This window comes from Artemia sp. Qi Xiang Cuo, chromosome 16, assembly GCF_049724085.1.
Source record: "Artemia sp. Qi Xiang Cuo chromosome 16, ASM4972408v1, whole genome shotgun sequence".
Classification (NCBI taxonomy): Eukaryota; Metazoa; Arthropoda; class Branchiopoda; order Anostraca; family Artemiidae; genus Artemia; species Artemia sp. Qi Xiang Cuo.
In genome coordinates this window covers 10,918,466-10,946,422 of record NC_142809.1, presented here as the reverse complement: position 1 = coordinate 10,946,422, position 27,957 = coordinate 10,918,466, and the positions used below count along the sequence as shown (strand labels likewise).

Genomic DNA, 27,957 nt, shown 5'->3' with positions numbered 1-27,957 from the left:
CAGTAGTTTGTTTTATTTTTTTATGTTTTATATAAGGACTTTTGAAATTATTGAAGGTATTATCAATATTTTTTGAAAAGATCCTCTTAAGCTTGCTTTCATTCCATACTATTGATATCTTAGCTCAGTAGTTTGTTTTATTCTTCTATGTTTTGTATAAGGACAGTTGAAATTATTGAAAATATTATGGATGTTTTTTGAAAAGATCCTCATAAGATTGCTTTTATTCGATACTATTGACGTCTTAGTTCAGTAGTTTGTTTTATTTTTTATGTTTTATATAAGGACTTTTGAAATTATTGAAGGTATTATCCAATATTTTTTGAAAAGATCCTGATAAGCTTGCTTTTATTCAATAATATTGATGTCTTAGTTCAGTAATTTGTTTTATTTCTGTTTTTACGTTTCTATTTTTTGTATAAGGACTTTTGAAATTATTGAAGGTATTATCGTTATTTTTGGAAAAGATCCGGATAAGCTTACTTTAATTTGATATTATTGATTTCTTAGTTCTGTAGTTTATTTTATTTTTCTGTGTTTTGTATAGAGAATTTTGAAATTATTGAAGGTATAATCGATGTTTTTTGAAAAGATCCTCATGAGCTTGCTATCATTCGATACTATTGAAGTCTTAGTTTAATAGTTTTTTTTATTTCTGTTTTTACTTTTCTATATTTTGTATTAGGTCTTTTGAAATTAATGAAAGTATTATCGCTATTTTTTTGAAAACATTGTCATAAGCTTGCTTTTATTCAATAATATTGACGTCTTAGTTCAGTAGTTTGTTTTATTTCTGTTTTTGTTTTTCTATGTTTTGTATAAGGACTTTTGAAATTATTGAAGGTATTATGGATGTTTTTTGAAAAGATCCTCATAAGCTTGCTTTTATTCAATAATATGATGTCTTAGTTCAATAATTTGTTTTATTTCTGTTTTTACATTTCTATGTTTTGTATAAGGACTTTTGAAATTATTGAAGGTATTATCGTTATTTTTTGAAAAGATCCGCATAAGTTTGCTTTCATTCGATACTATTGATGTCTTAGTTCAGTAGTTTGTTTTATTTTTCTATATTTCGTATAGGGACTGTTGAAATTATTGAAGGTATTATGGCAATGTTTTTGAAAAGATCCTCATAAGCTTGCTTTTATTCAATAATATTGACGTCTTAGTTCAGTAGTTTGTTTTATTTCTGTTTTTACTTTTCTATATTTTGTACAATGACTTTCGGAATTATTGAAGATATAAACGTTATTATTTGAAAAAGATCCTCATAAGATTGATTTTTATTGAATACTATTAACGTCTTCCTTCAGTAGTTTGTTTTATTTTTTATGTTTTGTACATGGACTTTTAAAATTATTGAACCTTTAATCAGTATTTTTTAAAAAAATCCTCATAAGCCTGCTTTTATTCCATACTATTGACGTTTTAGTTCAGTAGTCTTTTTTATCTCTGTTTTAATGTTTATATGTTTCGGATAAGGGATTTTGATAGTATTGAAGGTATAATCGTTATTTTTTGAAAAGATCCTCATAAGCTTGCTTTCATTCGATACTATTGATTTCTTAGTTCAGTAGTTTATTTTATTTTTACATATTTCGTATAGGGCCTTTTGAAATTATGGAAGGTATTATGGATGTTTTTGAAAAGATCCTCATAAGCTTGCTTTCATTCGATATTATTGACGTCTTATTTTAATAGTTTGTTTTATTTCTTTTTTTATTTTTCTATATTTAGTATAATGACTTTTGAAATTATTGAAGGTATTATTAATATTTTTTGATCCTCATAAGCTAGCTTTTATTCGATACTATTGCCGTCTTAGTTCAGTTATTTGTAAGGACTTTTGAAATTTTTGAAGGTATTGTTGATATTTTTTGAAAAGGTCCTCCTAAGCTTGCTTTCAATCGATACTATTGATGTCTTAGTTCAGTAGTTTGTTTTATTATTTTATGTTTTATATAAGGACTTTTGAAACTATTGAAGGGTTTATCGATATTTTTTGAAAAGATCTTCATAAGCGTGCTTTTATTCGATACTATTGACGTCTTGATTCAGTAGTGTGTTATATTTTTCTTTGTTTTGTATAAGGACTTTTAAAAATATTGAAGGTATTATCGATATTTTTTGAAAAGATCCTCATAAGATTGCTTTTATTTGATACTATTGATGTCTTAGTTCAGTAGTTTGTTTCATTTTGTATGTTTTATGTAAGGACTTTTGAAATTATTGAAGGTATTATCGATATTTTGGCAAAAAATCCTCATAAGCTTGCTTTCATTTGATACTATTGATGTCATAGTTCAGTAGTTTGTTTTATTTTTTTTTTTTATATAAGGACTTTTGAAATTATTGAAGGTATTATCGATAATTTTTGAAAATATCCTCATAAGCTTGCTTTCATTTGATTCTATTTATTTCTTAGTTCAGTAGTTTGTTTTATTTTTCTATGTTTTTTATAAAGACTGTTGAAATTATTGAAGGTATAATGGATGTTTTTTGAAAAGATCCTCATAAGCTTGCTTTTATTCAATAATATTGACGTCTTAGTACAGTAGTTTGTTTTACTTCTGTTTTTATTTTTCTATGTTTAGTATAAGGACTTTTGAAATTATTGAAAGTGTTATCAATATTTTTTGATCCTCATAAGCTAGCTTTTATTCAATACTATTGACGTCTTAGTTCAGTAGTTTATTTTATTTTTCTATGTTTTGCACATGGACTTTTGAAAATATTGAAGCTTTTATCAATATTTTTTGAAAAGATCCTCATAAGCTTGCTTTTATTCAATAATATTGACGTCTTAGTTCAGTAGTTTGTTTTATTTCTGTTTTTACGTTTCGATGTTTTGTATAAGGACTTTTGAAATTATCGAAGGTGTTATCGATATTTTTTGAAAAGATCCGCATAAGCTTGCTTTCATTCGATACTATTGATTTCTTAGTTCTGTAGTTTGTTTTATTTTTCTATGTTTTGTATAAGGACTGTTGAAATTATTGAAGGTATTATGGATGTTTTTGAAAAGATCCTCATAAGCTTGCTTTTATTCGATAATATTGACATCTTAGTTCAATAGTTTGTTTTATTTCTTTTTTTATTTTCTATGTTTCTTACAAGGACTTTTGGTATTACTGAAAACATAAACGTTATTTTTTAAAAAGGTCCGGAGAAGATATATTTTGATAATACTCTTAACGCTTTACTTACGTGGTAGTTTGTGTTATGTCTGTTTTTGTTTTCCTAATTTTCGCACTTTTACGTCTGAAATTATTGAATATATTATGGATGTTTTTTGAAAAGATCCCAATAAGCTTGCTTTTATTCGATATTATTGACGTCTTATTTTAGTAGTTTGTTTTATTTCTGTTTTTACTTTTCTATGTTTCTTATTATGTCTTTTGAAATTATTGAAAGTATTATCGCTATTTTTTAAAAAAGATCCTCATAAGATTGATTTTTTTCAATATTATTGAAGTCTTACTTCAGTAGTTTGTTTTATTTTTTATGTTTTCTACAATGACTTTTGAAATTATTGAAGGTACTATTAGTATTTTTTAAAAAAATCCTCATAAGCCTGCTTTTGTTCCATAATATTGACGTCTTACTTCAGTGGTAGTTTGTTTTATTTCTGTTTTTATTTTTCTATGTTTTGTACAAGTACTTTTGAAATTATAGAAGGTATAATCGTTATTTTTAAAAAGATCCTCATAAGCTTGCTTTCATTCGATACTATTAATGTCTTAGTTCAGTAGTTTGTTTTATTTTTCTATATTTTGTATAAGGACTGTTGAAATTATGGAAGGTATTATGGATGTTTTTTGAAAAGATCCTCATAAGCTTGCTTTCATTCGATATTATTGACGTCTTATTTTAGTAGTTTGTTTTATTTCTGTTTTTATTTTTCTATATTTTGTATAATGACTTTTGAAATTATTGAAGGTATAATTAATATTTTTTGATCCTCATAAGCTAGCTTTTATTCGATACTATTGCCGTCTTAGTTCAGTTATTTGTTTTATTTTTCTATGTTTTGTACAAGGACTTTTGAAATTTTTGAAGGTATTGTTGATATTTTTTGAAAAGGTCCTCCTAAGCTTGCTTTCAATCGATACTATTGATGTCTTATTTCAGTAATTTGTTTTATTATTTTATGTTTTATATAAGGACTTTTGAAACTATTGAAGGGTTTATCGATATTTTTTGAAAAGATCTTCATAAGCGTGCTTTTATTCGATACTATTGACGTCTTGATTCAGTAGTGTGTTGTATTTTTCTTTGTTTTGTATAAGGACTTTTGAAATTATTGAAGGTATTATCGATATTTCTTGGAAATATCATCATAAGCTGGCTTTTATTCGATACTATTGACGTCTTGGTTCAGTAGTGTGTTTTATTTTTCTTTGTTTTGTATAAGGACTTTTGAAATTATTGAAGGTATTATCGATATTTTTTGAAAAGATCCTCATAAGCTTGCTTTTATTCGATACTATTGACGTCTTAGTTCAGTAGTTTGTTTCATTTTTTATGTTTTATGTAAGGACTTTTTAAATTATTGAAGGTATTATCGGTATTTTTTGAAAAGATCCTCATAAGCTTGTTTTTATTCGATACTATTGTTGTCATAGTTCAGTAGTTTGTTTTATTTTTTTTATTATATAAGGACTTTTGAAATTTTTGAAGGTATTGTTGATACTTTTTGAAAAGATCCTCATAAGCTTGCTTTCATTTGATTCTATTGATTTCTTAGTTCAGTTGTTTGTTTTATTCTTATATGTTCCTTATAGATCCTATTGAAATTATTGAAGGTATAATCGATGTTTTTTGAAAAAATCCTCATAAGATTGCTTTTATTCGATAATATTGATTTCTTAGTTCAGTAGTTTTTTTTATTTCTTTTTTTACTTTTATATATTTTGTGTAAGGACTGTTGAAATTATTGAAAGTGTTATCAATATTTTTTGATCCTCATAAGCTAGCTTTTATTCGATACTATTGCCGTCTTAGTTCAGTAGATTGTTTTATTTTTCTATGTTCTGTATAAGGACTTTTAAAATTAATGAAGGTGTTATCGATATTTTTTGAAAATATTCTCATAAGCTTGCTTATATTCAATAATATTGATGTCTTAGTTCAGTAGTTTGTTTTATTTTTCTATGTTTTGTATAAGGACTTTTGAAATTTTTGAAGGTATTGTCGATATTTTTTGAAAATGTCCTCAATAGCTTGCTTTCATTCAATACTATTGACGTCTTAGTTCAGTAGTTTGTTTTATTTCTGTTTTTAATTTTCTATATTTTGTACAAGGACTTTTGAAATTATTGAAGGTATTATGAATATTTTTTGAAAAAATCGTCAGAAGCTTGCTTTTATTCGAAAATATTGATGTCTTAGTTCAGTAGTTTGTTTTACTTCTGTTTTTATTTTTCTATGTTTTGTATAAAGAATTTTGAAAGTATTGAAGGTATTATCAATATTTTTTGATTCTCATAAGCTAGCTTTTATTCGATACTATTGCCGTCTTAGTTCAGTTGTTTGTTTTATTTTTCTGTTTTGTATAAGGACTTTTAAAATTATTGAAGGTATTATCGATATTTTTTGAAAAAATCCTCATAAGCTTGCTTATATTCGATACTATTGACGTCTTAGTTCAGTAGTTTGTTTTATTTTTTTGTTTTATGTAAGGACTTTTGAAATTGTTGAGGGTAGTATCGATTTTTTTGAAAAGGTCCTCATAAGCTTGCTTTCATTCGATACTATTGATGTCTTAGTTCAGTAGTTTGTTTTATTATTTTATATTTTATATAAGGACTTTTGAAACTATTGAAGGGTTTTTCGATATTTTTTTTGAAAAGATCCTCATAAGATTGCTTTTATTCGACACTATTGACGTCTTAGTTCAGTAGTTTGTTTTATTTTGTATGTTTTATATAAGGAATTTTGAAATTATTGAAGGTGTTAACGATATTTTTTGAAAAGACCTCAGAAGATTGGTTTCATTTAAAAATGTTGATATCTTGGTTTAGTAGTTTGTTTTATTTTCCTATGTTTAGCATAAAGACTTTTGAAATTAATGAAGGTGTTATCGATATTTTTTGAAAAGATTTTCATAAGCTTGCTTTTATTCGATACTATTGACGTCTTAGTTCAGTAGTTTGTTTTATTTTTCTGTTTTATATAAGGACTTTTAAAATTATTGAAGGTATTATCGATATTTTTTGAAAATATCCTCATAAGCTTGCTTATATTCGATACTATTGACGTCTTAGTTCAGTAGTTTGTTTTATTTCTGTTTTGATTTTATTAGTCTTTGATTATTAATCAAAAACTAAGACTAATAGCTTAATAACAAAGACTAATAACTTAGTCTTAGTAATTTTCTTTGATTTTTCTGTCTTAGTTCAGTAGTTTGCTTTATTTTTCTATGTTTTGTATAAGGACTTTTGAAATTATTGAAGGTATTATCGATATTTTTGGAAAAAATCCTCATAAGCTTGCTTTTATTTGATACTATTGACGTCATAGTTTAGTAGTGTGTTTTATTTTTCAATGTTTTAATAATAATAATAATAATTTATTTATTACCCACTATAAAAAAGAAGCGGAGTACATCAAGAAAAAAAACACACACAAAAAAAAAAAGCAAACTCGCACACTTAACAATTATTTACATAAAACGACGTAAATTATGGTGCGCAGTAAGACCTGCAGATAACGACAGCTTTCAGAATTGGAAGAAAATCAGATAAAAAAAGAATAGAATGATCGCTAAATGAACAATATAATTTCCCAAGCGCTTTTCTATATTACCTCCCTCTATTTGCAACAATTTTTGAATATCCTATCTGAATTTTTTTTTTTTTTTGCATTAGAAACTGTCAGAGCCCAAAGTGTTTTGAGATTATTAGTAATGTGAAGACCAAGCCACCGAAAAGAAGAGACACAGGGAATAGAGAAAAAACCACAGTTAAGAGGGAGACTCGCACTCGAATTAAATAAAGTATATTCGCACTTATCAACGTTCAACATAAGCCCAATTCGTCTGAACTAGTCTGAGATCCAGCTGACAGAATGTGAGAGCCCAGCCCTAGTACGACTGACAAGGAGAACATCGTCCGCATAAGCAAGATACGAGTCATCAATTCTATCAGGATAAAGCTTGAAAACAAAGATGAAAAGATCGGAGCAATACATAACTTAAGAATTGTTTGAGGAAGCACACCTCCTTGACGGACCGCACGCCGAAGTCGGACATTTGAATCAGAAACTACTCCATTACATTTTATCCGAATAAGAGTTAGAATACCCGTACCGTAACAAAACAACAATAGAAAGGTTAATATTGTTGGAAAAAAGGGAATAGAGTGCATGTGAGTGGACTATACTATCGAAAGCTTCGAAAGATCAAGAGCACATATATGAAGAGGAGATTTATCATTAACAGATTGCAACAGGAGGGAAGCTAGAACACGATGGGCGTGCTGATATCCCAGCCTTTTTGAAAGCCAAATTGGTTTTCACCAAAATTAATTAGGGAGAAGAATATATTCAAAAATTTTGCTAAGAGTGCACAAAACAGTAATTGGTCGATAAGAACTACACTCTGACGAAGTTTTTCCACGCTTCAAAACCGAGGTGACTGTGCCACAGAGAAAACTGTCGGGAACCATAGAAGTAGATCAAATGAAACAGTAGCTGAAGGTGATCTATCAAAGTTGGGCAAACTACTTTTAGATGCTAAGAAGAAATTCCGTCTTGATCATCAGAGCTAGATTGCATGCTCTTAATAGCTTGACTAATATCAACAGTAAAAACTGGTAATACATTACTCTGAGAAATATGATTAGGCAAACACGACTCAAGAAGGTTACTAAAAAGCTTTTCAACTTCCCGGTTCACCTTGCCGAAAATATCATTATGATATGACACCCAGGTATGAACTGCTATAGAACTCTCAGAAAAAACACTACTAAGCTTATCCGAATTCAGAACATGAGACCACTCCTTTCTTGACGCAGGAAAATCAAAACCAGATACCCTAGATTGCCGTAAACGTTTTTTATAAGCACGCTTGGTACTTTGCTTCAGATCAAAGACAACTCCTCGATTTGGCCGACCGCAAGACACCCATATTTGTAGCCAAAACTTAGTTTTATTCTTTACAACTTTTAATTCTGGGCCCAAAACCCATTCTGGTTTTCTAGTTTTAACTTCAATCTTTTCTAGAGGAACAGTAGTCGCCTCTGCTTGTTTTAAGCACCAAATTATTTTATCATAATATTCATTTAGAGACTGCTTATCATTTGAGAAACGGTCAGTAACTTGAAGCAAATGTTAAGGAACTTTTATAGAACACAATAACGTGGACAACGTAGTAATATAAAGTGCAAAATTAGCCCTACTCCAGTTATTCCTCTAAAACCACTTAAAACTATGTGTAAATGGTCTAGTAGAACGAGAAGCGACTAGTGAAGCAGAGAACGAAATCGGGAGGTGATCAATATCATGATCGTCTTCATGAATAAGAACAGTCGATACATTAATATTTGGTGAGAAAACTACATGGTCAATATTAGACAAACTTCCAGATTGGTGAATATATGAATAATCAACAGTTTTCTCGACTATTTTATAAGCAGAAAAAGCATCAAGGACTATATCGGATCGAACTGACAGACTTGTAATATCTGAGTTGAAGTCACCAACCACTATGAACTCATAACCAGACGATACAACAGACGCAAGAATAGCCTTAAGATTTCCCGATGCTTTCATATACGCGTTTAAAGTGGAAATAGTTTTTTTGTTACACTGGAGATACACATTTATCAGCACAGTATTACCAAACCGAACCGCAAGGATGAATTTATCACTGTGAAAACACACTGGAGAGAGCAAACTCAGGTTGCTCTTAACAATGCATGCGAGGCCTCCAGAAGGTCTACCAAAAGTGACCTCAGCATTAGTTGTAAAAACGGAATGATTACGACTTCTTTTAACACGTTAATACTAGTAGAAGTCAGGAGGTGTTCTTGAAGGCATACTATGTCAAACTGGCCACACAATTCATCAATCATATGCTCCTTTAAACGAGTACCATTTATATTAAGCGAAAGATTCGAAACAGGCACAATCATTTCTTCTTGGCAATGATATTTCTCAGCACTTTGCATCTAAGACTAAAGGAGGCATGATTTTCACCAGAATTTGCACATCTTGCATCAAGCTGGCAGGGAGAATCCTTGGTAGAAATATGTGTGCCCCCTCAGCGTGTACACTTTGCAACCAAACTTGCACAATCAGCTTCTCTATGGTTTGGCGAACGAAATTCTAGACAACACTAAGGTGCCGACAGATATTCTTTCACTGATAAATATTCATATCCAAGTTTAACATCATTTTGCATAGCCTTGGCTTTTGACATGGAGTCACAAGACTCAAGCTTAACCGTAGCAGTGTCACCGAGCCGCATAGCTTCCACCACACCTGGATATCCTTGAAAGAATGAGAGCTCTAAGTCCTTTGATATTCCTCTGACTATCCCGAAAAACCGCTTAGTGATCACCTTGGATGGAGATTCGGCTAAAATCACTGAAATAGAGTCTTTGAATTCTTCAGCAGCAGATTTTTTAACATTGATTAGCCATTTGTGACTTCGCAAACTCAGCTTGGTAACTGCATCATGACAGCTCAATTTATCGAGCACTTCTTTGCGTTTCATCGGGTCATTTAGTGTTTGCGGCACTTTAGAGACAACAACAGTGATGTGAGAGTCAGTTGACGGTGTCGCACGGGCTGGCAGCGGTGGAAAGTGAGTATCATACGAATCGAACTTACTTGAAACAGTCTTCAGGAAGTGTTCCATTCTATTCAATTTCGCGTTTAAACTCGAATAAACCAAAGCAGGGATGACAGGTACATCATTTGGAGAACGAATTACAAACATCGGTAGGTCTATGTCTTCATCGTCACATTTCTTGAATATACATAACATATCCTTCAGATGGCTTTCCAAAGCCTTCGGCCCCTGTCTTCTCGAAAGCTCAGTCCCTGTTACAGCCGCATCGTAGAGGAGTTTTTCAGCTTCGATTGAACTCGGCAAGTCTAGAAAAAACTCCTTTCCAAATTTCAGTATTTCGTTTTCATTCACTCCATTATCACGGTTAAATTGCAAAAAATTTAAAACCGGCGAAAAAAAAGTCCATTATTCATTATTCACTATACATATCATAAGAACCAGGTACCAATAAGCGAAGGAAGCGTAGTTTCCTGCTACTAGGTCCCTGCAATTTAAGGGAGTAACACTCCCGGCAGGTACAACGGCCCTTGCGACAAGAAACTCCCCTCTTCTGCTCGCTTATTAGCAAAATTGATTAAGGACTTTTGAAATTATTGAAGGTATTATAAATATTTTTTGAAAAGATCCTCATAAGCATGATTTTATTCGAAACTATTGACTTCTTAGTTTATTAGTTTGTTCTATTACTCTTTTGATATTTCTATGTTTTGTAAAAGGACTTTTGAAATTATTGAAGGTATTATCGATATTTTTTGAAAAGATCCTCATAAACTTGCTATTCAAAAACGGGTATTTTTCAATGAAGATACTACGAAAAATTATTTTACTAAATCTAAGCGGGGGGGGGGGGGGAATCTGGGATGCAAGTGCCCCTTCAAAAGAAATATATGAAATAAACGTTCAATATCATGAAATTCTTCGGCTAGTTTGTCATAAATTCTTCATGATCGCTTTATTATTTATATATTTATTACATATATTTTTTGTATATCTTTTGCAGTTTGAACAAGATGGCTTTGTCATTGTCGAGGACCTTCTCAACCAAATCGAGATTGAAACTTTGCGCAGTGCCTGCTCAGACATAGTTGATAAGCTGGATCCAAATGAGCATAAATGTATTTTTACTACTACGGACTCTCGGCAGGTATGAACATTCTTACGAGCGGTAAAGACGGCTTTGCAGAGGTCTTTACCATGCATAACAAAGAAAAGAAAATATTGATCTTTATCCTTTTCTAGGGGAGTTTTCTGATTTTATAAAATAGAATTTATGCTCCTAGTGGAAGCTCGTAAAACCCTTCCCCCTCCCCGCCTTAGGATTATTACCTAACTGTGACAATGGATATTACCTCTAAATAGAGATAATTAAGGCGATAATACTCCAAGACAATAATTTAAGTATAATAGAATGTATTCTCCTAGCGAAAGCTCATAACACCCCCTCCCCCCCCCTAGGATTATTGCCTAGCTGTGACAATGGATATTACTTCTAAATAGAGAGAATTAAGGCGATAGTACTCCAAGACAATAGTTCAAGTATAATAGAATTGAATTGGATTTATTTATAACCCATTGAAATACAATGATGAACGGAGTATAAAAAAAAAGAAGAAGAGAAAAAACAAAAGCAAAAGAAAAAGACGGATAATGACAAATAAAGCGAAATTAAAACTCATAGAACAATCGCACAAGCATAGTAATAAACCAGAAAATGACAGCACAAGCCAATGTAACAAGCACATAGACAAGCACGAATAAAACAAAGATAAAACTTATGGAACAAGCACACAAGCATAATAATAAACCAAACAATCATACAGTATATATAACAAAGACAAAAACTGTAAACGTGAAAGACCTATTGTTTTGAAATGGAGCACCATGGGTGTCCATTTATTCCCCTATTGTAAGCTGCAATGCATCTGCCGATAGCAGCATTGGGGTCAATTAAAGCGTATTTCCTATTGGCCCAAGAATTACTTGCCCAGAGGGGGGAGGCTGAAAAGATATTTAGCATACCGGTTATAAATTCGTCAAATTTGCTTTTAGTCCGTAGCCGAAAAGCTATGCAAAAAATGTGGAATGTATAAAAAATTTGGGGGTGTAAACGATTTGGATAACTTAGCGAGTAGCCAGTGATTAAAACGAAGTATGTTGGAAATTATGCTACCATAGACACTGGATGTCTGCCACTGAAAATGGCGAATGAGAAGCTTTTAAGTTGCTTTAAGGAGTTACCGATTGGGAGGCCAAGATAATTCATTTCAAATTTAGGAGCAACCAATACTTCATTAAGATCAATATTAAATCCTTTTGGAACTGGGTCCCAGTTGAATAGTACCACTTTTGACTTTTCAGCGTTAAATTTAAGAATAATTTTTGAATACTTTCAACTCAAAATGGAAAATAGTTTCTCAGACGTCCGTACTATTCGGCTGCGGTTAAGTACATCCTCCGCATAAGCAATATGAGACACATCTATCCCTTTTAGAATACAGGAAGAGACTGATTAAGATTGTGCGTCGAGAATACAGTTGTTAAACACTATTGGGGATGTAAGGGCGCCTTGCCTTACTTCACGACGAACAGGTATGGTTATCTTTGTAATTATTCCATGAGACAGATTAACACTGACATTTAAATGATTATACATATCATACAAAGCACAAATAATACAGGTACTGACCCCGCGTTTATAAAATTCAGTGAGGATATGCTAGTGAATTATCGAATCAAAGGCACGACTGACACCATGGCTCCCTAGAATAAGCGGCTCTCCAGATTTATCAGCATCCATTAAGACCGCCGAAAGTGCCGTCAGTGCATGAGCGCAACCTATTCCTTTCTGGAACCCAGATTAGTGTGGAAGCATTTATTATCTAACTCAGGAATTGATAAGTTCTCAAAAATTTCACAAGATGTTGTAGCTACTACTAATGGCCGGTGTAATGAGCATTAATTTTAAGGTTTATTTTTTTTAGGGACATGAGTAAAAAAGCCAGTTAAACATGGGGTAAGAATTATTCCTTTTGTAAACATCATTTGGAAAAGTAGGGCAAGGTGGGGAAAAAGGAAAGCGGTTCCATATTGGAGGTGTTTAGCGCAAACGTGATCAGTACCTCTTGAAAAAGGTTTCTTAATTTTACGAATTATATTATAAACATCCAAAACTGATACAGTAAATATTGATTTGGCCCTTATCAAAAGTATATTTTCGAATGTAACTTTGAAACGATTTTCTATTAGTCGGTCAGGTTCAGTAAACTCTTTGAAGAAATGTTGTTCCCATAGTTCAGGAGGGATATATAATGACTGGTTGGGCTTCTCTTTTTGTTTATGTGTTAAATTTTTCCACAAAAGTCCTGGGTTATTAAAAATCTTTTCAGAAAAATTGGAACGAATAGTAGCTCTGTTTATCTAACTCTTTTGAAAAACGGCGTTTGGTGGATAAACGGATCTGGTTTACGATACCAGTTCTGGGACGGTCGCAATCTATCCAGATACTTAGCCAGAATTTGGCCCTATTACAAGCCTCAACAAGTAAAGAATTCTGGGACCAGCCCTTCACTTGGGATCCGACTCGTACTTTAGTGCGAGGGACAAACTGCTTTTCTGCTTGTAATAAAGCATGTGAAATAAGTGACGCATATATATTTAACTTAATACGATTTTCATTAATTGAAGACGGAATCGAATTCTGGAGAAGCTCAAATGGTATTTTTATCTTTGCGAGAATATTATCAATACAATGCTGGTACCGGAGTATATCAATCTTATTCCATTCTATCACAATACGCCACTTAGATTCTTAGGTTGCCCGTGCACGGTTAAATGGAGCCATAACACTAAAAGACAACGGCAAATGATCAGATACTACAAAATCATTAAGTACGTTTACACTTACTGCACGGCTGGCAATACTACCGGAAACAAGCACATGATCAAGGTTTGACACTGATCCTAAGCTGTGTATATATTTGGAATCAGCATATTTTGGTAAGAGAGCACTTTCATTTGGAATCAGGCTTAGAAGCAGGGCCGTATGTGAATTATCACTTTTCAATATGTCACAACTAAAATCCCCCAATAGAACCCAATAGAGGTACAAGGCTCTGACTTTACTCAAACATTTACCCAAATTACTGCATGCTAGAGCAGACTTCGTTTCAGAACGTTCTTCTCTATAGTCTTTTGGCAGATATATATTAACAATGACAGTATCACCCACTTTAACTGCAAGGAAATGGTCAGATTTTGCAAACAGTTCGGAGTTAGTATGCAGATCTATAATTGTAGCAAGTCCACCTGAGGGGCGGCCCCGTTTTCTGGGCCTTTTAGCGGCTACAAAGTGGAGCACATGTGATGGCACTATATCCAGTAATTTCATATTATCAGCAGAGAGAAAATGTTCCTGTAAGCTTATACTTTCTTTAGTAAGCCAAAGTTGTTCCACCACGATGATTTTTGCACTGAGACTACCATTTACGTTCCATGACAAGACGTTCTTTTTAATATAGGGCTCAACCATTTCGAACAGACTGGCTTTTTGGCTTCAAAGTCTTGTTCAACGGGCAGTTAGCATGGTACCATGTGTATTTGGTGCTTTGACAATTCAAACAGCAGATCGGGTTCTGGCACGGGCTTTCTTTCGTTGCACCATGGTAAGTTTGGGCGCAACGGCCACATTTCTTGGTATTTTTGCACTGTGTCGATATATGGCCGATTTCATGGCAATTAAAACAACGTTTCGGGAGAAAAATAAATTCTTGTATTTTGAAACGCTCGAAGTCAATTTTAATTGCCATTTGTGCGGCGGTATCAAAAGTATCTCTACTTGAAAAATACAGCTTGAAAGTGCGTGATTTCCCACATTGTTCGGCTTTCTCACAGCCGGCTATTAATCTTTGTAAATCTCAGCACTAAGAGACTCGGGAATCCCTTTAACTATACCGATGTGTGAGGGAGTTCTGATTTTTACGCCGGAACTCTGGTTTTCATTATTAATCCCAAGCGGCAATTTCTCTGCAGTAGCCTTCTGCGCATTGGCCACCCGCCATCCAATTCTTCCTGGTCTGAGCTCAACCTTAGAAGCAGCAAGCGATTCACCACACGCAGATTCTATAAACGCTTTCCGCTCCATTGGGGTTTTCAGTGGCGGAGGGTTTGTAACAACTACAGAGTAAGACAGCTTTGTGGGGGCATTTGGTTAGGTAGGGAAACTAGTTCGAGTAAAAAGATTTAAGTCACCTTTATTCAATCGTTCCATAAAGCCTTCAAAACGACGGCTCATATCATTTACTTTGGTAGTTATGGATGCACTTATCTCTTCTCCGCATGCAGGGACCTCTTAGGTTGGCTCAAAAATGACGAATGTAGGAAGTTGACGCTTTTTTTTAGCTGATTTGGCAAAGAATTTCACAATCTCCAGGGCATTTTCTTCATCTTTAACTGATTTACGGAAGGGGTCCGGTAGACCAGATTTTTGTAGGATCAATTCTTTTGCACTCAGTATCTTATCTCTGGAGAAAAACTCCACAGCGCGATTAATAATCAATTCATGTTTTATTCCGGCTAGCATTGCTCTTGAAACAAAATTTAACACCGCTTTCCAAATGATGTTTTCCATCTCTATATTTTATAATCATTAATCACGAATATATACCCAAGAATCCACCTTTAGGTTGATTTTTCATCAACCTTAATTACTCCTTAATAGTTTTTTATTGTTTTAAAAAATAAAGTTGTGAGACAGAGTCAAACTTTAGCGCAAAGAGCGAGTCGTTGAGAGGGGACAACCCCTTTCATATACGGAATAATTTCTGTTCGTTTTAAGTTTTAACGTCGCTCCTTACTTTCAGTTAAAAAAACTTGTTTTTTTTATTTATTTTGTAAAACAGTGCAAAGCTCATATTTTGCTAATACACAAAACAATTTGGGATTTAGCACAATAGAAAAATCAAGCACTTCAACATTTTTGTTTTTGCAACAGGTACTTAGAGCAATTTAAGAAATACCTGATAGTTCTAATTCACTTAATTTGACATGATTTCTACAAAATCAGTCCAGCACAAAAAGTGACTTTCTTTTCGGTTTAAAAATAACTATTTTATGATTATGATGCAGTCAAATGTAAACAAGGATGTCTTGGCAGTCTTAGGATGGAAGACTAACTTCAGAAATCTGCTTCATAACTTGAAATTCTCAGTATTACTGACAGAAATAGTTGTATTTCGTGGGTTTATAAGATAAGATAAAGCATATTTCAAGTCAAACAAACAACAAAATTTTACAAGATTACTATAATAGTGCTTCGTTCTTTACTAGGTTGCAGCTGTCAGCTGCCGAAAATTGCTCGTCTGGGATGTGATGCCACATCTAAGCTACTCTGTTGCCTAATTCCCTGGGGTTTGCTCTTAACTAGATTCATTCTGAAAGCGCAAACCTATTGTTCATTACTTTAAGTGTTTCTTTTTGTCCAAACCAAATTAACAAACAGCAATTTAATTTTAAAATGTAAAATGATAGTGACAGAAAATAAATAAATTAACTATGGGTATGGCTTATACATACTGACATAAATACATTTTACGTATTGGTTACATCGAACATGATAAAATTACCGCTGTAACCATAACTATGTAAGACACGCAGGAAAAAGCTTTCGGCTTTTTATTAGCTGGATATAACGAACGAACCCTAAATGCAACCCTAATATATAGAAAGAACCATAAATGCAGCCAACATCATCATATAGCATCACTATAGCGTCATTTATAAATGTAATCTACGATAATGACGCTATTAATAATCTTGTATACGAAGATGCAGTTTTTTGTCAAAATGTATTTCATTTTTAACCTTATGGTTTTTATGCTATATAAGTAAGAAGATTTAGCAATTTTCTGTAAATTTAGTAATTAAACAGCTCTCTATGATAATCTAGTGCCCTGCTAGCAATGAAAAAAAAAAAAATTATAAGAGAGGATACATCAGTACTACCCATGCAAATAAAGGATTTTCCTTGTTGTCCAAGCTAGGAAGCTGTAAGTTTCCTCATTTTAGGTTTTCAGCTATGGTATTTCCAACGGTGTATTTTTTTTCAATTCGACTCTATTTTTTGCGAGTTTCAAGCTATTATTCGAATTTTTCTTAAATTTGTTTTCAAACTAACATTTTACTATTAAGACTAATTTAGAGAATAGTTGCCATTCCTAAATCAGCTAGAAATGATAGTTTCTTCTCACTTGCAAATTTTGTCTGAAACGTATTTTTTCGTTTTTTGGCTACTATTTGGAATGGTTTGTTCTTTACTTGGTTGTAGCTGCTGCTGCAATCATAGGTAGCGCAATCGCGCTGCCTAAGTAAAGAACGTTGTTGACACAATGTATTATTATTTTTTTTTTCCTTTAGACCAGGGCACTTCGTATCGAAGAAGTTGTCGTAAAAAGTTCGAAAAGGGGTCATTCGATTGGAAATTGGAATGGCTTTTGCCCTTTCTAATTGTCGAAAGTGATTGGAAGACAACTGACCCCTCTTCCACGCCCGCTGTTTCCCCAAACACATCCAATCAAAATTTTGAGATAGCCATTTTGTTCAGCGTAGTTGATTTCTAGATACAAAATATGTTTTTAAAGCATATAAGCTTTTTATAGAAAACTTTGTCGTAGAAACTTCAAAAAGCGCTCGTTCGATTGGAAATTCAAAGGGCTAGTGCCTTTGTTAATAGTTGAAAGTGACTGGAGCGTAACTAACCCCCCTCTCACGCCCACCTCTCCCCCAAACACATCTAATCAAAATTTTAAGATAGCCAGTTTGTTCAGAGTAGTTGGGAGTTCTGGAAATTAGGTCTTTGAGGATGACAACCCCCCCCCCCCAAATCCCTCAGGGCAAGGGTTGTAAGTTATGCCCTGGGCGCATATAAGGTTTTTATAGAAAGCGTTGTCGTAGAAACTTCAAAAAGGGTTCACTTGATTGGAAACTGAAACGGCTAGTGCCTTTTTTAATAGTCGAAAGTAATTGGAAGGCAATTAGCACCCCTTCCACGCCCACCATTTATCCAAACACATCCACTCAAAATATTGAGATAGCCATTTTGTTCGAAGTAGATAAAAGTCCGGAAATTATGTCTTTGAGGATGACACTCCCCCCAACGCCGTCAGGTTATAGGTCTTAAGGTGTCTACTGGGGGCATGAAAGGTTTTTATTGAAAGCTTTGTCATAGAAACTTTAAAAGGGGCTCATTTGATTGGAAATTCAAAGGACTCTTGCCCTTTTTAATAGTCGAAAGTGATTTCAGGGCAACTAACCCCCATCTCACGCCCATCTTTTCCCCAAACACATCCAATCAAAATTTTAGATGGCCATTTTGAAGTTCTGGAAATTACGTCTCAGAGGATGACAACCACCCTCACAGTCCTTAGGGTAAGGGCTGTAATTTATGCCCTGGGGGCATATAAGGTGTTAATAGGAAGTGTTGACGTAAAAGATCAAAAAGGGCTCATTCGATTGGAAATCAAAATTCCTAGTGCCCTTTTTAATAGTCGAAAGTGATTGGAAGGCTTGACATTTTTATAGTAAAGATCGATGTGGGTATAATGTATTATTTTTTTTGTTGTTGTTTAGACCAGGGAACTTTGTGTCGATGGAGTTGTCGTAGGAACTTCGAAAAGGGCTCATTCGATTGAAAATAGAAAGGGCTGATGCCCTTTTTAATAGTCGAAAGTGATTGGAGGGAAAATAATCCCCCCCCATCCCCATCCTTTCATTTGCCTTTATGTTTTATAACTAAATGCTGCCACAAGGTTAAATTAAAATGCACTGTGATAATGTTAATTCTCAGTAAGGCATGTCAGCAATATCCCAAGAATAATTGAGGGTATTATGTTCGATCTTTCGAAACTGCTCCTGCTCTTGAAATTTAACGAAACCAAAACGGTATAAGTGTATCCAAGCTATGAAAGAAACTAAGCAGATTTTCTTGTGAATGGTATCAAGTTTTCCATTTCAGGTCAACTAGAGGAGGCATGAATCTAAATTAAACAGTATCCAGATTATTTGTGTCCAGATTCTTAAAACGGTGTATGTTGTTAAAAATTGCTGAAAATTTTTCTCCAGCATACAAATAGCAGGCCAAACTATAAAGTCTTAAAAACGAAAAGATTTAAAGTGTTATTTTCTTTTTCCCTGAAAAGACTATGTCAATGTAAAACGAACAGAAATTAATTAAAAAAAATTCTTCCACAAAATAAGTTTTTCAAAGAAAAGTAAAGAACTCCATTAAACCAAAAATGAGCAAAAATAAAATCAAATAATCTACCAAGCGCGAAACTACCACAAACCAGCATCGATAAATAAATGAAACCCAAAACAAACAGAAATTACAATAAATAACCAAGTCTAACTCAAAATGAGCAGAAATTAACATGAGTAGGGCTCAAAACCCCTATGCCTTCCCAAAGCCAGAACATAATTTGCACTTTACTGAAAAAATACAAATGAATGTGCATTGTCAGTTTAATATACATAGGCCTATACTGATATTTAGTAATCAAAATGGTAATATTATTTTATTTATTAAAGTTATAAAAGTAAAAACATTTACATTTTTTTTTATTTAATGGAGTTCTTTACTTTTCTTTGAGAAACTTATTTTGTGGAAGAATTTTTTTTAGTTAATCATGAAAAATATTAAGATGGCTAGGACACGTTTCTTAGATGAGGGATGACACATTGCCCAAAACTCGTCAATTTGACCCGTCCATCTAGGGCCAAAATAAAAGCAGGCATGGGATGGAAGTTGGTCGTAACGAAGGATCTAAAGAAAATTGGAACTTCTTGCGAGGGTGTAAAGAGGATAGCTTTCAGTTGATCGGGGTGGAGGAGAAACATGCAGAGATGTGTGGGCATCATGCGGCTTGGTGATGCAGTAAGTTGTTAGCAGTAGTAGTAATAATATAGTCTAATTATCTACAAACTTCGCAATACTTGTTAGAAGCAACGAGAAATGTTTCATCTGCATTGTTCTCTTTATCTGCAAAGTAATGTTTACGCCCCTGACTGAGAATTTCTTCATTCTTTCAAGATCTATTCTTTTCACCAAAATTTTATTTCATCTCCCTAAAATGTAAGCCCGTTCCCGGATTTTTCAAAACTGAAAATGGAAGCATTGGTTTTGAGACTACAAGATAGTCAATTTGTTCAGGGTAGTTTTTTTTTTACCAGTTAATACAATTTCCACTGTTTGTTGTCATTGAAGTGAAACTGAGTCATTTATTAAGGAACAAAGAAACAACATAATTTCAGAGAAAATTGATTAGGTATATTTGAAATCCATTGCCAATTCAGCTTTGCCAAAATAATTGAAGTCAAACATAAAGAAAAGTAAAATGAAATTCAAGCGCAATAAAATCCTTAGAGCAAACTAGCCAACAAAAATTAGGATTTAAATATGAACATTTAAGACGTCTGTAAAGAAAAAAAAAGTACTTTCGCATTATCAGGGCCTTTCTAAAGAAGTCCAATAAGAGATGCTACTGTCAAACGGGAAAGACGCAATGAAAAACCCGTTTTTACAAGATGATTAAATTAAAAAAAAAAGTTTTTTTTTAACTGAAAGTAAGGAACGACGTTAAAACTTAAAACGAACAGAAATTATTCCGTATATGAAAGGGGCTGTCCCCTCCTCAACGCCTCGCTCTTTGCGCTAAAGTTTTTTATTGTTTAAAAAAATACAGTTGTGAGAAAGTCAAACTTTAGCGTAAAGAGCGAGGCGTTAAGGGGGGGACATCCCCTTTCATATAAGGAATAATTTCTGTTCGGTTTGAGTTTTAACGTCGTTCCTTACTTTCAGTTAAAATTCTTTTTTTTTATTTAATTTTTGAACATTTTTGACTAAATGCAGGTTTTAAACTTAGCTCACCGTACATGAATAATTAAAACAAAATTTACATATTAATTTCTTTTATTTGGTTAAATGGCTTTCTCGAAACTTGTTTAATTTTATTTAAGAGCGTTTTTATTAGTAATAAATATACGTAACTTACGAATTAACTTACGTAACGAACTTCTATATTCATATATTTTTAATACGTATATTAGGCGGTTCGCCCCCTAGTCAATACCTTGCTCTTTCAGCTTAAGTTCGAATTTTGTTCCAATTCTTTAAAAATAACCGCTTAATCACAAAGGCCGTTAATTAGAATAAATAACTCTTATGAAAGTACTAAAAAATCTTTGGCTTAAAGAGCGAGGTATTGACTAGGGGGTGAACCCAATCATATATGTAATATTTTCTGTTCGTTTAAAGTTTTGATGTTGCTGCTGTTGCAGCTGAAAAACTTGTTTTTTTATATTTAATTTCTGATTTTTTTTAAATAATGCTGGGAAGTCCGGTGTCCCCTTCATAGCAATGTCCCTTCCCCCATGAAAACTTCGTTCATGGAAAGATCCTCCCACATAACCCCCGACCACCCCCCCTCCACTACCAGAAAAAATCTCCCCTGAAAACGTTTGTATACTTCACAATAACCAATACTACGTGTTAACATTGGGTAAAGTTCATAACTTTCAGCCCTCCCCCCGGGAACTTTGGGGTATTAAGTCATCCTAAAAGAAATACTTATAATATTTTCGAACATGCTGAACAAAATTGATATCTCAAAATTTTGATCAGGTGACTTTGGGAAAAAAATGAGCGTGGGAGGAGGCCTAGTTGCCCTCCATTTTTTTTGGTCACTTAAAAATGGCACTAGAACTTTTGACTTCCATTCCAATGAGCCCTCCCACGATATTCTAGGACCACTGGGTCGATACGATCACCCCTGGGAAAAAAAACAAATAAACACGCAATCTTTCTTCTGGCAAAAATGCAAAATTCCATATTTTTGTAGATAGGAGCTTGAAACCTCTACAGTAGGGTTCTCTGATACGCTGAATATGATGGTGTGGTTTTCATTAAGGTTCTATAACTTTTAGGGGGTCTTTCGCCATTTTTTCGAAAATCAGTCAAATTTTCTCAGGAGCGTAGCTTTTGATGGATAGGACTAAACTTGATGAAACTTATATATTTGAAATCAGCATTAAAATCCAATTCTTTTGATGTGTCTATTTGTATCAAAATACCGTTTTCTAGAGTTTCGGTTACCATTGAGCCGGGTCGCTCCTTACTTACAGTTCGTTACCACGAACTGTTTGATTCAATACACCGCAGTAGAGAAATACATTGTAGGCTATAGCGTGGTTTTAAGATATTTAAAGTGTTGTTCTTTGGTGTTTTTTTTGGGGGGGGGGAGGTACCTAGGTTAGGTTAGGTTACGTATTTAATATATGCTATGGTTTGCTCCCCACTCCCCCAAAGACGTTTTTAAAGTTGAATAAATACTGACTAAGTAACTAATTAGGCAGATAATAGAATTAGTTCTATTTATTATTTAAAGGTATTTTAGGTTTTTTATTCGCTTTAATTATATCTACGTTCAACCCCCCCCCCCCCCCGCCTTCGACTATTAACACTAAAAAAATATCCTAGAGCTTAGCTGCTACTATGGTCTTTTGAAGGGTTGTTCCCCATCTCCCAACCCCAAAAATGTTGCAAAATCCAAAATAAAATATTAAATAAGACCCTGCCTGCAATCAGTAATCAACAGTGACAGCCAAGTGCCAAAACTCAATGCTGGCTCAATCAACTCCTATTTGGGTGATTTCATGTTGACTTGAATCAGTAAAAAATGGACGAATTAATAATTTTGTTGAACTTTAAAGCTGCATTACAATTGGTTAGGATATGGTAAAGGTTGGTGGTAAGAGTTGGTAAGAATATAGAATATGGTAAGAATTGGCAAGGAGAGCTTATCTTTTGCGGGCTGGGTTTGCTGATATAATATACTCCGTGGTTATTTCTGTGCGTTTCAGGTTGCTAAGTCATTATCACAAAATCAATAATTACTCCTTTTCTATTCATATAATATATTGAAAGTAAATTTCCATCTTTTAAAACTAATAATTATTTTCACAAAAAATTGCAGGCTATACCTTCTTTTTAATTTAGTAACATTTGGAAGATTCAAAAAACGACTATTGATTGGATTATTTTTCGCAGTTGTATATCGTTCCCCTTTTTTTCAGGCCAGTGATCTGTATTTTCTCGAAAGTGGAGACAAGATCCGATATTTTTTTGAGGCAAGTGCAGTCGACGATAAAGGAAATCTATGCGTTTCTAAAGATAAAGCATTGAATAAAATAGGGCATGCCCTCCACTGGCTTGAGCCTAGTTTCAAGGAAGTGACATTCAGCAAAAAAGTAACGGATGTTTGTAGGGTATTAAATTTCAAGCAACCTGTTGTGGCACAGAGCATGTACATTTTCAAACAGCCACAGATAGGTGGGGAAGGTAAGTAAAATTTCAATTCTTTAATCCATTTTGCTGAGTTGGAGGTAATTCTGCTCCGTTCTGCTTCTAAACGTAAAGCCAAGGCTTTTAATTTTTTAATAAATGAGAAAATAAGCCTTAAAAAAAAGAGTATCGTTATACCAGTTTTATAAAATAATTGTCAGAAGACAATACTTGAAATTTTCATGAATGGGATAGTAATTTAGATTTTGATTACATGATTTTATTGGAGCTTCACTTCTGTCGGCTTCAATTCAGCATGAATTCAACTTAAAATAGCCCTGATTTAAAATGGTGTACAAAAGCTACTTAGTAAAACAAGAAACTCTTAATTCAAACGTCATTGATATGGGAAGTAGAATAAAGCCATTGAATTTGACACAAGTTAAATAAAAAGGAAAAATATAAATAATAAACAAACCAAAAGGTTTTAAGTCTTTAATAGCATCGAAATAGAGATTTCCCGTAAAACTAATTTTATTTAAAGAATGAAAATAACCTTAAGTATAAGGGGGGCTCTGTTGTTTCAGAACCCAGCCACCCAGTCTAAAGTTTAAGTTGTTTCTGTTTAGGCAAAAAAACACATATTTTTGAATGTGCTCTATCTATAACAATGCTACAAAAATATTTGTTTGCATATGAAAATACAGCTTTGAAATAAAGAATTTGCTTGTTGAACGGCAAAATTTAGAGTTGAATACTTTTTAGAGACAAAGGGGGTAAATAAAACACTATCAACCTTTAACAGTCAATATTCTTAGAGTTGTGCCACTTCTGTGAAATATGTAATAGAGCCAACGTTAAAACATAGGACTGAGAAAAAGAGTTAACTAGATTTTTACTCTCCAGAATCTAAACGCATTTTGTGTACTACTCAACTACTGAGTTATAGGAACTATCCAAAGTTAACAACCTCACTCAACCAGTTGGTGACACCAGAGAAACCACTGAGTGCTTTCTTTCCTATCGGTCTTAAAAAAGTATGTTCATAAATACTTCCTTCTATATAAGAAAGTTCAAACTGCAAATTCTAAGAATTTGAATTATATTAAATGTATGTTTTATTTTAAACACGCAGTCAAAGAATGAACACTAAATGTTTTCTTGCCGAATTGCAGAGACTTGCTATAAACAATTGCACTATACACCAGTGCGGGGTATTTATTTATTTAGCATTCCGGTTTTCAGTACATGTTCTTAAGCCTTTAATTGTACCCGGGTTCATCTTTGAAAACAAGAAAAGAAATGAAGTTTAATGCAAAGCGCCTACAACCTGAGTCATATTTTCAGTTGCTGAAGCTAGTAATACGTATATCGGCAAAACTGTTGCAGCAAAGGAACTAGTTTAGAAAAACTGTTGTAGACGCCACTCCTCCTCCCAGGCCGTCAACTACCAGCCCGCAAGGTCAGTTTGCTAGAATGACCCCAGAAATGATTAGATCTTTTCCGCATATGGGAGTGTTCACGCAAGATTTCGTACCCGTCGTTAAACTAGAAGAACCAGGATACTCACTGACCCCCCAGAGATAGAAGAAACTTAGGCAGAAAGCGTGGAAAGGAGAGAAAAAAAACCTAAGGTAACGTCCGTGGTGGATCTAAAGCTGTATGATTCATCTGATGGGTCATAAAACTTTTTGTGAAGAAGATAACCATGATGATTCGCCATTTAGCCCACCTTCCTTGTCAGTAAGAGATTACGTCCTTGTCAAACTCCAGTTAAAGAAGTCAACCCGCTGCTGCGTTGGCTTAGTCCAGGATATTGCAGATGTCGAAGCTACTATCAGTTACATGCGCAAGAAAACCCAGAAGTTTCTGTTCCCTGAGTTAGAAGATGTTGCAAGGGTGGATTTTTCTGATATTCTACCATAACTTTTATCCCGCGGAGGAACCACCAGAGCAATTCAAAGCTTTAACTTCGAACTTGATTTCTCACCACCCAATATGTCTTAATCAGCCAACCTGAAGACGCTCTTTTTTCTTTTAAATCTTCATTTTAATAATTTTGTGCAATTGTATTTGAAGTAAATAAAAAATGTTTTATGGACGAATTTAGTATTTCTATAGGTCCGTAGGCAGATTTTTGCCCCTTTTGAAGCTTGTCCCTTTTAAGCCCCAGCGTATCCAAACCAAACCCCACCAGGTGGGGTCATTCCGGACACTTTGACCAATAGTATGAATCCAGATTTTGAAAAAATTGAAGACCATTCGAAGAAATTCTGAAAATAATTCCTTATTCTGAGAAGTATTTAGTGAACGTCAAATTTCCGCTTTCTATTCATGAACAAATAAGATATTTGCGATTGCCGAACTTTATCCGGTTCAACCCTGACCTCCCCTAGACATGTTTTTAAGGTAAAATTTCTGTTCCGTTATATTAAAAATAGATGATTGATAAGCATTAAACTAAGTTTAAATTAGCTACAGATTGCTCGCTATTCAATTCTATAATTACTAGCGGAAAAAATTGCGGCATTGATCAAGATCATTTATTTGATTTAGAAAACAATCAGTTGATTCTTTTATCAGTGTTTAAAAATGTCAGTAACCCTTGCGTGGAAAAGAATTTCTATATTTCTTCATTTCTACTTTTGGCCAGGGAAGTGTCTCATCTATAACATTTCTACAGTATGTATATTTTTTCACTGGGGAGGGAGATGTGCCCTATTTTTATTAGTGAGCGACCATTCATAGACACTAAAACAATAATTTTTGCAGTGAAGGCTCACCAGGATGGCTCCTACCTGTACACAGAACCTTTGAAAGTTGTCGGATTTTGGATTGCGTTGGAAGACGTGACTATCGAAAATGGCTGCCTGTGGTTCATTCCAGGCTCACAAACGAAACCGATCAATATTCGATTTACAAGGAATCCTTCGGGAATAAATGGCGCCCCTTTAACTTATACTGGACCTTTAGAAACATATGATGAGAAAGATTTTGTGTCTGCACCGTGCAAAAAGGGTAAATTTTAATCACGAGGATATGTATGTTTTTTTTTCTTTTAATACACTACACAGGCTAAATCCATTGATACCTTTGTTATTAAAACCATTGACAATATCTCACACCTACGCCTCCCATTTGGCACCTCAATTTACTCTATTGATAATTATATACAGTCTACTCATTAGATCTATAGACTATTGTTATAGATAGGCACCTAGATATAGGCACCTTTACATATAATTTACCTTGTAGTTTAATTTACTAATTTTGTATTCCTTTAAGTCTAGAATACACGTAACTTTTTCGGCGTCGATTTGCCAAATCAGCACCGATTTGCAAAGAAAACGACGGCAATTTGAGCTTTAAAATTTTTCTAGGTTTCTGTGCCGATTCATAAAAACGGCGCCGAATTTCATCGTGATCATAAAAAAAGTCCTTAATCGTTTCATTCTCTTCAACGAGAAAATCAAAAGAACTAAATAATAACAATAATAACTAATATTTAATAATAAAAGAACTAAATAATAAGTTGAGGTCAAGTATGCAACTATTGAAAACCTGCAGTTGACTAATGGTGTCCATGATGTTTAGTTTTGAAAATCTCGTGCAAAGGGAAATCTTTTTTACCGCTATCATTATCCCACTGAGCTGTTGGAATCGGTTCCTGAAATAAGCTATGTGTGTCGGGGTCCTCTAGATATTACAAACCGTTTCGTTTAGTTTCAACGATAATTGGAAGAAAATGGCAATAAGAGGGGTTGTTTATATTCGTCCGAACAATTTTTAATCTTTTACTATCAGTTAAAAAAAATCCAAAAAAGAAGTTTTCCAAAGAAACGTATAGAGCCATCTTAAACTTTAAGACGACACAAATAAAGTCTTGTAATAATTCATACTTGAAACAAACTGAAATTACCATCAAAGAATATACGAAGAGAAATTGAAATAAATCACTGCATCAAACATACAGATAAAAGAAACTGAAATAGATGAATAAATAAGTCCTAAAACGATTATAAATTAAAATGAAAAAAAAGTTGAAGTTAAAACGATCATAAATTACTAATAATGGGGATTTGGCTACAGCCCCTCTTCTTTTTTTGAACTTTCTAAAGTCTTTTGCACCACTCGTTTTTTATTGAAAACTAAACGTATTTTGAACAGTGTGCTTTAACGTTATAGAACATCGACAAAAAGTAACAAATTAAATCGTAGATTACTGAATATAAAAAAATGTTAAATGTAAAAAATGATATATAAAAACTAAAATATAAGAAATATAATATATAAATATAATATAATATAAATATATATATATATATATATATATATATATATATATATATATATATATATATATATATATATATATATATATATATATATATATATATATATATATATATATATATATATATATATATATATATATATATATATATATATATATATATAAATATATAGATATAAATAAATATATATATATATATATATATATATATATATATATATATATATATATATATATATATATATATAAATATATATATATATATATATATATATATATATATATATATATATATATATATATATATATATATATATATATATATATATATATATATATATATATATATATGAACAATAATTAAGATTACTGAAAACAGCTAATGAAAATATACTGAAATTAATGAAAATACAACGAAATTAAACCCTGGAAATTTTGGCAATTCAGAAGTTTATTTTACTGTAATTTTTTACTTTTTTATGTTGCAATTATATAAAACGTTTTATTATATTTTGTTTACAGTAAAAGGCAAGT

The 27,957-nt window shown here is 32.9% G+C and overlaps 1 protein-coding gene across 1 annotated transcript in view; it reads left to right on the top strand.

Moving 5' to 3' along the window:
- Phyhd1 (Phytanoyl-CoA dioxygenase domain containing 1) overlaps nucleotides 1-27,957 on the top strand; it is an 81,840-nt gene that overhangs the window by 30,377 nt on the left and 23,506 nt on the right. Inside the window, exons 2-4 of the mRNA XM_089102240.1 lie at nucleotides 10,800-10,943; nucleotides 22,922-23,186; nucleotides 25,902-26,147. Of these exons, the coding sequence (XP_088958366.1) occupies nucleotides 10,800-10,943; nucleotides 22,922-23,186; nucleotides 25,902-26,147 (655 nt within the window). The remainder of the gene's footprint in view (nucleotides 1-10,799; nucleotides 10,944-22,921; nucleotides 23,187-25,901; nucleotides 26,148-27,957) is intronic.